The 14,266-nt window shown below is 42.9% G+C and overlaps 1 protein-coding gene across 13 annotated transcripts in view; it reads right to left on the minus strand.

Annotated features, from left to right (window-relative positions):
* Positions 1–14,266, minus strand: part of RREB1 (ras responsive element binding protein 1) — a 156,222-nt gene that overhangs the window by 63,691 nt on the left and 78,265 nt on the right. For 11 of the 13 annotated variants that reach the window (XM_061591432.1, XM_061591397.1, XM_061591417.1 and 8 more), the window contains 4 exons: positions 11,123–11,234; positions 10,276–10,493; positions 3,726–3,815; positions 1,538–1,701 (listed from right to left, as the gene is read on the minus strand). In XM_061591432.1, the coding sequence (XP_061447416.1) occupies positions 1,538–1,701; positions 3,726–3,815; positions 10,276–10,392 (371 nt within the window). In that variant the 5' untranslated portion in view covers positions 10,393–10,493; positions 11,123–11,234. Of the gene's footprint in view, positions 1–1,537; positions 1,702–3,725; positions 3,816–10,275; positions 10,494–11,122; positions 11,235–12,516; positions 12,593–14,266 lie in introns of all 13 variants that reach the window. The other 2 variants (XM_061591359.1, XM_061591439.1) reach the window with 2 other exon arrangements.

A 14,266-nucleotide genomic window follows, 5' to 3' on the forward strand; every position in this document is an offset into this window, starting at 1 on the left:
CAAAATTCTGTACCACTCGGTGGCCCAGTGGAACACAAGTTTAAACTTTTAAAAAAAAAAGATCTAGCTCACCTGTGCAAGCAAATGGATCCTTAAAATGTTACAAGAGTTACTTATTCTTACACTTAAGCAAACTTGCAAACATTAGATGGCGAAGAACCCCTGTCCAGCCTACATAGGGTCTTAGCCATCAGACTGCCTGGTCAGGAGTTCACAGATTAAGATTTCTTAAGGTTTTTCTTCTAGGCACTTCAAGCAACAGTTCCAGCTGTTGGGACAAGTATAAGACACTAGCTGAGTATGAAATACCTGCACCTCTGCAGCTTGAGTTTGTTTAGGAAATGATGTGCCCTCATTCACTCAGCAGACCTCTAGGCAAATGCTTGGCTTTGCACTTGGCCCCTAAGCTGCCACATGGGTTTTTTGAAAGCGCATCACCTTCATTCTCTCAAACAGAATCAAATAATAACAATATTTAATTTGTGTGTCGCCTATCTGGCAGATAGCCACTCTAGGCGACGTACATTAAAATGGGATAAAATACAATAGTATCAAATGCAGTCACATTAAAGAAGAATCAGTTTCAAAAGATCCAAGTGCTGTTTGTTAAGAGAGTTAGATTATTATTTTTGTACTACTAGCACTGTTACTATTAGCAGCAGCAGCATGGGAATAAAGTGACTGATGAGTGTAATATGTGAGCCAAGCAGTTCATAAGTACCTTCCTAAGCTGCTCAACAAATCAGCATGATTTCCTCAAAAGCCACTTGCAGTAGTTGACTGTATTCAGAGGTGTCTTTGAAAATACGGCACAATGTGTGACAAAGCAAATGCATAGAGCAATGCATATAAAACCTTTCTGGTACTCAAAATAAGAAAACATTTATATTTACACCCATATACAAATTAATATTGGTTTCAGGATGAAATGCTCTTTTTCTTTCCCCTCACACCTTCCTAAATTCAACAGCATTGTGCTGAACATGTTTCAGTTAACCAAGCAGACAAGAAAATCATGCAAACACACTATTGTGGATTGGTGGATGTTCTACTTCCGTTGGTCATGGTCCAACAAGTCACTACCAGCAATTCTCAAATAGTAGACTAGCAACCACTGGTAAGTCCGTTGTGCCTTTTGGATAGATTCATACAGCTTTTCATAGCAGAGAATCTGGCAAAGGGTAGTTTGAGCCTGGACCCTGGTTGAAAACCAATAGGTAGGTCCTAAAAATGACAGAACCTCATTGAGGGACAGCCCCCAGTAAAGTATTAATAAATTATTGGTACTAAGAAACTTGTTGGAGGGCCCTGATCCATGGTATCGAACAGAAATCTCAGAACGATCAAACAGGCTTCTCCAACAAGGAGCAACCTGTCACGCATTGCAAAGAGCCGATGTCAGGAAACGACACATGCCAAAAAGCAATTCTTTGGATTGCAGTCCTGAGGTGGAATAGGACATGTAGTACACAGTCACCAACACACACACACACTTATCAATCTTTTTCCACACTGTCATCTCATTACTGGCTCTCACCTGTGCATGTTTCCATTGGTGGTGAAGGACTGGTCACATACCGAACATTTATAAGGCCTTTCACCAGAATGCACCAGCATGTGGCGGTCGAGGGAGCTTGCAGAGCTCAGAGACTTTCCACAGATGCTGCAAGAATGGTCTGTCCCTCCAGTATCAGTGTTATGCTAAAGAAAGCAACAGATTTTTTATTGTGAGTTCTTCTTGTGCAGCTTCAAGGACATGCCAGTCAACTGCAATCGTCATCATCATAATCTAAGAAGGTTCAATGCAATGGATTTAAAATTAGCATAGAATATCTATATAAGAGTGCACTCCTATACTCACCATAAAGCTGACTGGGGAGCTTTAGCATGCAATTTAAGTGCTGTTCTGCTGGCAGAGACAAAAAGGATACACCAGCAGGATTATGTTTATGTTGCCAGAAGTCCCCTGGATCCTGGCAAAACAGGGCATGTTGGGGGAGGGCATGGATACACTGCATCCAAAAAATGCCAACATGCCTACAGAACCATTCAACTCTATGTTAGCACTGGAGCTAGCACAGTTAATTCCCTCCCATTGTCAAAGCTGCTCCTGCTCTGCTCACAGTGAAACAGCAGGCCAATGTTTGTGGTGGCTGCTCCACCAAGGGATCTCCCCATCACAACTGTTCGGTGGATATCCTTTAATTTTCCAGCTATTGCTCAACCTAAAAATAAAACAGCACTGGAGGAAAAGTCAGTCAAGCAGGGGCAGAAACAAGAGAGGCAAGGAATGCACTGATGGGACAGACACACAAAATGCTCTTCAAACATATGAAAGATGGCCATAAAGACAACCAAGAATGGCTGATTCCCTTGCTTGCCTCAAGTGCAGTTCTGACAGCAGATTAAGCGTTGCATGAAGTCCTGAAGTATTCAGGAAAAAAATCAAGACTGAGCTGATGAGCATAAGAGAAGTGGAACATGCTGCAACAGCTACTTATTATGGATCAGCCCCACAAAAAGGAACCTTATGGCTCGTCTAAGCCAACCACCTAAGGACAGTGGGTTAATTCAGAGCACGAGGGCTTTCATAGCCAAGTAGTGTGTCCACAGAGGGCGAATTTGAGAGAACTTCTTTGGGAGTAAGACTCGTCTGCGTAGCTCATCATCCATAACTGGCACAAACTTGCAGGTGCTTCTTCTCACCCCCCTCCCAAAGGTTTATCACGATGCCACATATTATAGCAGGTGCAAGTGCACCCTCCACATGGACCATCTGGCTTTTATTAGCAATATCTATGTGTGGCTCAACAATGGATGCTGCATAATCCCAAGAAGTTGGATAGGTGACCATTCTAAGCCTGAACTGGGTAACTATTATCACCTGAAGGCTTTCTATAACTCTGCCAAGGAATCTACTATGTTGTTCCACTGGTTGGAACAGTTAGTTACCCAAATAGCCAGTCAAAATCGGCTACGCTGACATGACTATTCCCTCTAAAATGAGCATTCATTACCCTCTAATTTTTTTTTTTTTTTGGGCGGGGGGAGGAAGGTTGAGATTTGAAAACTATTATCAAGGGAACTGCTATCATGTCCCACCTCAACCTTAACCTTATTGCTTCCTAACTTGGGCATTACACAACTTCTCCATGCATCTCATACATTTCTGCAATTCTTAAGTCACTTGATTTGTCCCATCCCTGAGAAAAAACCTGCTTCATAAGAGAGACAAAGCATAACAGTGGTGGACTGACTAGTAGCAGCTGTGCTCATCTATGTCAGGGAAAGCCAACATGGTGCCCTCCAAATGTTGGCGAACTCCAACCCCCATCAGCATCAGCCAGCATGGGACGATACAAGCTGTAGTTCAACAGCATGTGGAAGGCACCAAAGTGGCTACCCTGATCTATGTTAATTAGTAGCAGACCTGAAAAGCCAATACTGAAACTACGTGCCACTTCTTGCCAAAGCATCATTCTAAAGCCTCTGATTTTACAACACTACTAAAGTAAAAAAAACTTAAGCAGTGCCCCCCGCCCCCAAACAGAAAGACGAGTTGAGGGAGCGAAGGGGATGAAGCGAGGCATAAGGAAACAAGAGGACAGCCAACCATAATTTCTGGGTTTGGAAGGGAAACCATTGTATTTTATTGTAAAGATGGCTATTTGTCTCTGAGAGCAGGAAGATACCTTCAGTGCAAAGTTTAAAAGTTACCAGCTTACCTGACGAATATGCATGGTCAACTGATGCTGGGTAGTGCAAATCTTTTCACACAGAGGGCAGATATAAGAAGACTTGTCATCTTTTGTTTCCTGTTTACAAATAAAATGAATTTTAAAATTCCAAACAATTGCTCATAGCACATATTTTGAAAGAAAACAAAAATTTTTTACAGACTTGCATTTTTATCCCTCACACATTCATGCAGAAAGCATACATGCAGAATTACAAATTTACATGGAAAATTATTCTAAATTAGACACAGTCATCAGGGCTAATAGCCGTTGATAGCCTTATCCTCTATGCATTTATCTGAACTCCTTTTAAAGCCATCCAACTTGGAGGCCATCACTGTATCTTATGGGAACCAATTCTATAGTTAAACTATGGTAATGTCTGAAATACTTTCTTTTGCCTCCCGTAGAATCTCATGCCATTCAACTTCATTATGATGAGGGAGGAATAGAAACTTCTAACTAGCCACTTTCACTACACTTACATAATGCTTGGTCTCTTGGGATTTCACCAGGTGGAACCTGAGCAAGTTACATGGTAAACCTCAGTTTCTCCTTCTAAATTAGGGTTAGGAGACTTTTTTCTTCCAGTGCAGCCAGGACCACTCCTCCTCTCTGTACACTATCCCTCTCCCACACCCCGTTCTTGCCCTCCCACCAATTCTTAGCACCCCTCCAGGCTTCCCTCCCACCCACATGAAATTAGGTCGAAGACCACAGGTCCCTCCATCCCTGACTTAAATACAGCACATGATTATAAATTAGATATGGCAGTGATTGCAAACGTTCATCTTCATACGAAACAAACTGATTTTTTCCCCTTTAATTTGTCTGAAGAACCCCTCAGCGTACTGCAGAGGTTTCTCTGCCCAGAGGGTTTTCGGGGAGGGACTGAGATGAGACAAACACCTTCCTTGCTGAGCTTCAGGTGCATGGCAAAGACTTTCTTATCCAGCAGGCATTTTAAGGTAGCATTCAGTTTTATGATGACTTTTTACTGTATTATTCTCCGTACAGTTTATTTTTACATACACTGCTCAGAAATGCTAATGATTAAGTGGTACATAATCGCCTTACATAAATAAGTGCCAACGGTTGCCACCCATGTTGTGGTAGAATGCACCCCAAAACTGCATACTGCAAGGAAGATCATTAATGGGAGATAGGCTCTCTCTCTCTCTCCCCCCAAAGAACATTGTTGGCCATTCCTGATCCTCTAATAAATTTCCAAGGAACCCCACATTGAAAAACTATAGGAAGGAAGTGCTATGCACTCTAAACAGTAGGAACTGTTAAAAATAAGGGAGTGGGGGAGAAAAAGTTACAGTGTAGTACAAGGAAGAGAAAATTTCCCTTAGCTAGCTGAAAAGCTAGTTTGAAATTTCCTTAATTACAATTTGACCAAGATGTTTGTGCTAATATGCCCCCCTCTTTTTCTTTTTAAAGTTGTTCTCATGAAGTGTCATGTGGGCAAATCCCCCCCCCGTAAGTGTAGGGTTTGCATCACATCTGTATGACAAAGCAGCAGGGTTCCACCCTTAGGATCAGCTATGTCAACTCTCCACTTCCACATGTCAAATCCTAAGAATGAGCCACACCCTCTTGGGAATCAGCCACCACCTCCTGGAGCATCCTAATTTCTCCCTTGGAAGCAGATCCAGGCTAACTACAAGGAAATCCTAAACTAGCTCATTCCCTTTTGGGGTGGGGAGGGGGGAAAGAGGTAGGGAAAGTAATGCCTCATGCAAGAGCGATATTTGTATTCAAATAAAGAGGATGGTTGCAGGCATGATTGATACTTTACTTGGAGCGGCTATCAGAAATTAAAAGAATGTATTCATATGTAAGAGAAGACCATATTGTGTTAGTGTCTCAAGGGCATGCTTTAAACAACGAGTCAGACACTACCCTTTCAGACCAAGGACAAAATGGGAACTCTTGGCTAGAATCAAGTTACTCTTCTCTTGCCCAGTTGTTTAGAAAAGTCAGTATAAATTATTCGTCATTCCATAGAAAGGACCGGTTCTTTACTGTACCTTGTTGTAGGCCCAGAAGTTACTAGCCTGCAAAGAAGCTAATAGCCTGTGTTTCCATGCTGGCAGGAGGAAGACAAATGCAGGCTACTCACCTCTCAGTAAGCTAGTTTTGGGGCCTACCATCAAGCAAACTGGGGAGTGATCCATCCCTTCTCCACCAGCCTGCTCACTGACCTGCATGGAATTCCTGGTTGACTATGGGGTGGCTATTCATCAAAGAGTGTACCAGCTGTACCCAAAGACTTGGTGGTCTCTAAGTGCTTCTTCATTTTTGAACTCACTTTTCTTCTCGTTTATTGTGAGAAGAAAATTAATTCATAAACTCACTGAAATTTATAAGAAAGGGTAACCCTTTATTTTGTGGCACTCGGGTCCTTTGCAGAAACATGACTCTCTTATGCATCAGGCAAGAGGTACAAGCCTATCTAATCAGGACAGAACTCAACACTTGGAATGTTGGGTTGGTCTAGGATCCCTCCCCTCCCAAGCCCATCATTTACATATTGATAAACTCCAGCAAACGCCTTAGAGAGGTTCATAAGACAGGAGTGATGTCCACAAGACAGGAGTGATGTCAATATCTACCCCATTCTTAGCTTCTTGTCTAGTAATTAGACACCTCTGGAAAGATAGCATTTGCTTTGGGCTACAACAGCCAGTAGCTACATGTGTAGACCTATCTTTAGTATACACCCTTAAACCAGGGGTGGAGACTCTCAGTACCAGAGGCCAAATGCAGTGCTCCAGGCCCCTCTATTTAGTCCTCAGGAGTCTGCCCAACTAAACCCCCTCTTCCCAGGCTAAACACCTCACCAGGCCTGTTCCATGCCCTCTGAGTGCTTTTCCCAGGCTTGAATGTGCCCTTTAATGGTGTTTTAACTGTGTTGCCTCTTGCTGGTCTGGATGGAGATGCACAGAGTGTGTAGAAAGAGAAAGAAAAGCCCTCTGACTTGTGTGGCTGGAATTTAGCCTTCTGTACAAAAGAGCCTCATCAGTTGCTCCACCCACTTTTTGCCTCTGACCCCGCCCACCATAATAACAATAAATAAAATTTTATTTGTTAGTCGCCTATCTGTCCGAACTAACGGACACTCTAGGCAACGTACAACAATATAAAATACAATATACAAATCAAAAAGCCACAATCATCAATTAATCTAAAACCATCCTTCAATTAATACATCATAAAAACTAATCCACCCCAGAAATCCTATAGGCCTGCCTGAATAGCCAGACATACCACCTCCCCCCCCCACCAAGGTTGCCCATGAGGGAATGTGGCCCTTGGGGTGCAAGGTTCCCCACCCCTGCTTTAATCCATGTATACTGCCACCCTTTGCCATTTCCTGTAGCAATGGGTTCCATAAGTCAAAGACCACTGTGTAAAGTGCTCTTTTGATTTGTCTTGAACCCTGCTGCCTAACCATTTAAATTAGCATTATTATGCATATTTTATGTCACACACACCTGTGTGTGCACACAGTCCCATGCAAACAGCAAACACTTGAGAATATATACTGGGCATCCTACACACAGCTCTTCCCAAGGACCTCACAATATGTGGTTAGTTTATAGAAAAGCCTTTGGATCCAATTTTACTGCAGCCGTTAAATGTTGTCTCAGAGTCAAGAACACAAATGTGGTGGGAGGAAAATCCTTGCAGCTGTGCTGACCATTTAGATGTTTAATCCCTAAGGCTTTTCTCCAAAACTCGGACTACATTTTCCTTGCTGAAGGAAGGCTCTCTGTCTTTCTATGCAATGCTATTAATTGTTTCAAAGCCCTGCTTTCTATAATGGTTCCTTCAGAAATCAGCAAATTAACCAATTGCGAATACTTGTCACCTTGAAACCAAGGAGCAAAATGCACAATGCGACACAACCAGTGGATTAGTATAAGCATTCAGATTTAATATTAACCCAACCCCCCAAAACATTTTTCTCGCACTCACTCAGGGTCCAGCTTCCATACCATAACAGCAGTGAACCAAACAAAGAGTAACCTAAGAGGGGCAATTTGTTTGACCCAATATAAGCACAAACAGTCTAGCATAACTTCTCCAGCTTGGGCTAGAGAATTTTAACACAACTCTGTACTGCAGGACTGGAGCTATGCTGATGACAGAAGAGTACTTCCCCCAGTTAAGAGACACGAGTACCAGCTAATGTGATAACAACTCAGACTTTATTAAAGTGACCTGACACTCCTCTACCGGTGGCAAACACCTCTTTAGGAGCTGTGTTATGCTACTTTATCTCCTCTTTTGTTAAAGAGCTGAAGGAGTCCCTATTTTGTGGAAACAGATTAAGGAAAGGGAGGAAACGCTGTGCAATTTTAACAGGACACAATTGTTAACCAGAAACAAAGTCCTTTCTCAAAACACGCACACAAAATACACCTATGCTCTTTTAATAAAGGAACAAAATGAAAATGGCCAGCGACACATAGACCAAGAACTTTGTTGCTTGTAGACCAATGGAAAGGTGATGAAACACACGGTGGAATTTTGAGAGCCATGGACTAAACTTTTTACTGTCAATTGGCTAGTAGAATAACCACAGGAAACACCCAAATAATCTGACCCAACGTTCTGACTCCCAACAGTGGCCAACCAAACACTTCTAGAATGTTTACAAACAGTTCATGAAAGCAACAACCCTTTCATGGTTTGTGCCCAGCATCTGGTATTATTCAAACGGTACAAAGCTTCTGAGCAAAAAGGTTCCATTTTTGCATTTTAATACCACCCTAGTAAAACTTATTGCCAGAGACAATACAGCAATGAATTCAAACAATAGCCCTCTCCCCCATCCCCCGTCTCTCACTATAGCAGAGGTTTGCTATGCAAATGTTAAAACCTGAACACCACCTTGTAAATGCCACTCTTTCAATGAACAGGAGATTGCTGTTCAGTAGTAATATTGTATCCAGCTACAACAGCCTTGCAGGGACATACCACACATAAAAGAAAAATACAGCTGATCATAGCAGTAATTAATTTCTATGCTGACCTACAGGGAAAGCCACTCTTGGCCCTCTTCCCTTATTTATTTATTTTTATAGTGCAAGTATATCTCTTAATCCTGTCACATTTTTTCCCTTGATCCAATGCCCAGTGAAATGGCTGGTGGAATTAAAAGGTCAGTGGCTCTAAGAAAATGCTACACGCAGCCCACCCATGCTTTGCCAATAGCTGGCTGTGCAGTAGGGTCTTCACCACCCACCTACCTCTAAAATTGAAATGTGTCCTCCCTAAAGCTATCAAACTAAGAAGGCACTGATAGACTGTGCAAACCAACACTGCATTCTGCAAGTTATACTGCAGAGTATCTTATGAAGGTTTGGAAAATTTTTGTTATCTAAAGTTGGTTGGATAACGAACATAGCCCTTAGGTCAGGGATGGGAAACACCTGCATTGCCAAGCTATACTCTGTTCCCAAGAAACTTTGGTGCTGTTGCAGACCCTTAAAAAGACTCATAAGAATGGCAGAATTCATTTTTTAAACAAAAAAGGCAACAAGAAGCTGTTGTTTCTGGTTCTCATGGAAGAAGAGAAAAGCTTTAGAACACAGTGACAGATCTAAAAGCCTTACAAAAGGTGGGAGGTACAGTAGGGCCCTGCTTTTCAGCGTTCCGCTAATATGATGCCATCGGGGTGATCAGCTGTAGCGCAGGGAGCTTCAGAGGCCAAGCGCTGTCAGCTGGAGCACAGTGGCTCGCACTCCCTGCACTACAGCTGATCACGCATGGAGCTTCAGGGGCCAAGAGCTGCCAAGCGGCTGGAGCTCCCCACACTACAGCTGATCGGTCAGCTGGAGCGCGGCGGCTGGAGCTCCCCGCGCTACAGCTGATCAGCTGTAGCACACGATCAGCTGGAGCGCAGGGAGCTCCAGCCGCCACACTCCAGCTGACAGTGATCAGCTGTACTGTACAGCTGATCACGCCGGAGCAGCAGCAGGCTTCGGTTTATGTCCCACTTTGGGCCATTTTCGCTTTTCGGCGGGGGTCTGGAACATAGCCCGTCGTATGAGTGGGCCCCTACTGTAAGCAAGAATAGCTCAACAGCTATGTTTGAAAATCTCATGTATTCTTCATTCATCTCATGATTCTGAGGAGAACTGGTCTTTGATAATACTTCAATTAAAGCATTCATATTAACTGCTATGGAGCAGCTGCTGACATAATTGAGCAGCATCCAGGGAACTGCTTCCACTGGCACAAGGATTTCCACTTGCAGAATGGAATTTCCCCTCTCAATCCCCTGTTCCTGCATGTGCCCTAAATCTGTTCTGGCGATTCCCCCAACCCTCCAGAATGAATCTGAAAAGGGTGCCCAGGGGTGTGTGGGGATAGCAGGAGAAGTTCTCTTATGCAAGCTGGAATCCTTGAGCTATGTCCAATTTCTCCAAGGAGTGTGGGTGGGCAGGCTTTGTGCCCTCAAAATGCTTTATGAGAAATGACAGTTCTTTATTATATAAAAAAAGTGAATTAATTCTTTTACCTGGTTTCTCCTGCCAATCCGATTAGGAGCAAGAGGTTTTGATGGGGATTTGACATTGTGAGATGCAGCAGTGCCATTTTCACCAACCTTCCCCAAGCTCATAACAGCTGCCATCATGATGCTGATGAATGGCGAATCTGTGCCTTCAAAACAGTTTGGGAACTGTAGTGGTCTTGCTGCTGTACAACTGCTTAAGCTTCCAAGTTTGTTCTCTCAAACTGTAAAGAATAAAATTATGTGATGAATGACTGTGATGGAGAATCAGATGTACAGAGTTATATGGCTCTGGAAACAATAAACCCATGCATCTCGTCCCACATCCATTAAGAGCCAGAAGAGATAGCCAGTGAGGGATAGGTAGGAGAGGTATACACTATTCACCTTTTGTACTCACAAGCAATTCCAAAACAAACAGTACATTACATCATGAATGGAGAACCTATCGCCAAAGGTGTTAATGGACTCCAACTCCCATTAGTCCCAGCCAGTGTGGCTAAGGTCCAGAATAATGGGTTCTTGGATTATACCCCCTTTAAAAACAGGAGTACTTCAAGGCATGTTAACTTGCACATGCATACAATATAACCCCACATATGTTTACTTCAAAGTGAGGTCCATATGGAGGAAACATGCTTAGAATTAGGCAATTTAAACCTAATTGGTAAGAAAGTATGTTTAGAACTGCAGGAACTCCATATATCACCATTTGTGTTAAAAGAGTATCAGTTTTTGTCTGGCATCTTGCATGACCAGCTATCTGTAATTACATACAGTTTAAGGAATAGCAACATAAATATTTACAGAATAGCTTTATTCTTAAACCAGCCATTCTAGCTGAGCCAATTACCTTCATTTTTATTTCTTGACATTGTCCAGTGAAGCTTCCTTTGCTACTTTTCTGTATTAATCTAATAAGCATAGGACCATCTAGAACCAGAGAGCTTTTTCCTCAGTAGCACCTGTTAGCAATGGGTGAAGACAGCAGGGAAAAGGTTAGGAGATTATTGTTCAGAGGGAGGGGAGCAACAGTGTTGAAGGAAGATTTTGTATATATTCAGTTACCAAAAATGGAAGCAATGGCAGCACAAACAATGAGACAAAGGATCTCTTCTTGCATAAAACTTTTTCAGCTAGGTAAATTTAAAGAAAGGCTTCATACAGCCTCTCTTCTGTCTCATTTTAAGATGAAGGATATTGTCAGTGTAATTACAGTAGGGCCCTGCTTTTTGGCGACCCAGTAATACGGCAGTTTTCAATTAGAGTAAGGCCCCACTCATACGGCGCTTGTTCCACTTTTACGGTGTTTTTCGGGCATCGGGCACCATTTTATTGACGGAGTTCTGCTTTTCGGCGGGTTTCACTTTTCAGCAGGGGTCTGGAACATAGCCCGCCATATGAGTGGGGCCCTACTGTATTGTTAACATGCATCTTCAAAAAAATGAAAACTGGGATAGCTCCATAACTTCTGCACTAAAATGCAAATACTGTGATTCAGAACCCCTTTCAAACTAGCATTATATAGTTTTTATTTCTTAAAATGCAGAGGCCATGAGCCCTAAATAGAATCATTATTCCTTTCTTCCTGCCTGGCAAACCCCCTGAACATTTAAGAGCTTCCAGATAAGCAGAAATTAAATAATGGTAACATTCCCCACCAGCACACTACCACGTTGGGGGATTTCTCCCTTGCCCAGGCCCCCCCCTCAAGCCTCACCCCCAGACCTCATCAGACTACCATCCATTCACTTGGCTCCGTATTGCAGCTGACAGGGGTGTGTGAATCAGCTTTACCCAACCTAATGCAAGTCTTATCAGCCCCAGCCAGTGTGGCACATGGTCAGGGACTACGCAAGGTGTGGTCCAAATCATCTGGAGGACACCAGGTTGGGAAAGCTTGGTTGAAATGAAGAAAAAAAGGGGCACTGAAGATTTGCATGGTGGACAAAAAATATTTTTGCAGATGTTGAACCTGCATATTTTCATAAACATGAATTTTAAGCAGAACCCTCATCTAGCATAATGGAACACAGTTTGGTTCCAAGAATCTGTAATGTTTGGGCATCTTTCTGAGACCTTGGGCATCTGCATGGTAATTTTGCACTGAGTTGCCTGTAAGATCCCTGCTTTCACACCTTCCATAGAATCTTCTGCCACTTAAAATGTAAGTGGAAGACTAGCAATACAGCAGGAGCTCCTTTTTATGGCCATATTCTCATGAAACGCTTCCCTGAGGAAACTGACCTTTGCACTTAAGGAGCGAGTTCCCAGGACATTCATGTATGTCTGATGAAAGCTACACAGAAAACGGCTGGTTACACTGTCAAAAAAAATGGACCCGTTTAGATCAAGGGTAAAAACGAGTATTATGAGAGGTTAAAGTTCACAGGAGTGTTCCACCACTTCAGTTTTGATCCTGGCACTCTAAGGGGGAAAAGGCCCAGCAAGTGCTGGAGGCTGGGAGATCTGTTGCAGACATAAACAGGCTATCAGAAGCTACAGGCAGCAAAACGAAACTGCTGGCTTTTGACAAAGGCCAGCCCTGAAGCAATACCACAGTAGACAGCCAAAAACATCTTCAAAGATGAGGCAGAGGAGTTTAAATCAAAAGCAGTACAAAAAAAGTGTGTGTGGAAGGGGGGGGGAGAATGAAGCTCAACTCTGTTGCTTCCCATTCAGTCTCAACAGGAAAACATTTGCTAAATCTATTTCCTCCTCTGCAATTTTTTTAAAAGCACAATTTGACTGCACGCTGAAAACCAGATTTTTATATTATTCTCTCCTCCTTGTAAATTTATAATATTAAGAAAAAAATTAATAAATCAAAGTTACATCTTTTCCTTAATGATAAAAGATGTCTATGTTCTGCTTCCCTTTTTCTTGCTCCATCCCCCTCTGCAGTTCAGGATGCTGGTGACTTTTTGTTTTACTTATCATGAAGGTGCTCCTGCAAGGAAAACAAAAGAGCTTCCCCAGGCAGAGCTACCCTTGACAGAAGTTTGCACTGGGCACTCAATTGTTCAACCATCCTATACATAAAGTTCTCTCTTTGGAATAGGTGGGAATATAGAGAAAGACACAATACACATACAGTACCGCAGGGGTGGCCAGACTCCAGGCTTACAGGATTCTACTTTTGTTTTTTTTAAAAACAGATCCAACAACAGGAGCCAGGTGCAAAAGCCATGCACGTACGAATTAAAAAGAACCCTCAGCCCAGGAATTTATTTTCAAGAACCAGAATTGAATGGAGCTCATAGTCCTTCCAAACCCATATCCACTGCTGGTTATCCTTTCTTTATTTGAGCAGGAAATAATTTTGTTGTTGCCATCATTAAACAATTTGGAGTCAGAAAACCTTGTCCTGTAGTGTAGTAGCAAATTAAGAAGTGCAGGGTCCCTTCATGATAGTCACAGCTACACACACCCTTTTGGCTACTGAATTGTAGCCTTCCCCCACAACAGCAGATGTTCCTAAGAGCCAATCAGCATGAAAGGGGGGGAGTGTTAGTTACTGAAAAGAGTCTTTTCAGTGGCTGACTGACCTCCTTCCACTCTGATCGGCTCCAATCAGCAGGAAAGGACAAGGAAGCATATTAGAAGACTCTTCTCAGTGACCAACACACTCTCCTTTCATGCTGATTGGCTTGCAGGATGCTGGAAACACATGGACCCTGCTGGAACCCTGCTCCCAAAAAAGTAAAGGGTCTAAGACCCCCTGAAACCCTGGGCAACTATACCCCTTCCCTTGCCACTCTACTGCAGATCACCCAGAGATCTACCAGTAGATCCTGATCTACCTTTTATGCACCCCTGCAGTATGAGGGAACCTGGAGCTTACAGAACAAAGTGGCCCACTGTTACTCTTTCAACTCTCCTCCACCCACTTTACCAGGATGGTATTAAAAGCTCCCCAAAGTCTACACTAATTAAGCCAGGAAGGGATTAAAAAAAAACACAATATCAACTGGATTGTTGTTGGGGCAACAAAAGC

Source organism: Rhineura floridana, chromosome 1 (assembly GCF_030035675.1).
Source record: "Rhineura floridana isolate rRhiFlo1 chromosome 1, rRhiFlo1.hap2, whole genome shotgun sequence".
In the NCBI taxonomy this organism is placed as follows: Eukaryota; Metazoa; Chordata; class Lepidosauria; order Squamata; family Rhineuridae; genus Rhineura; species Rhineura floridana.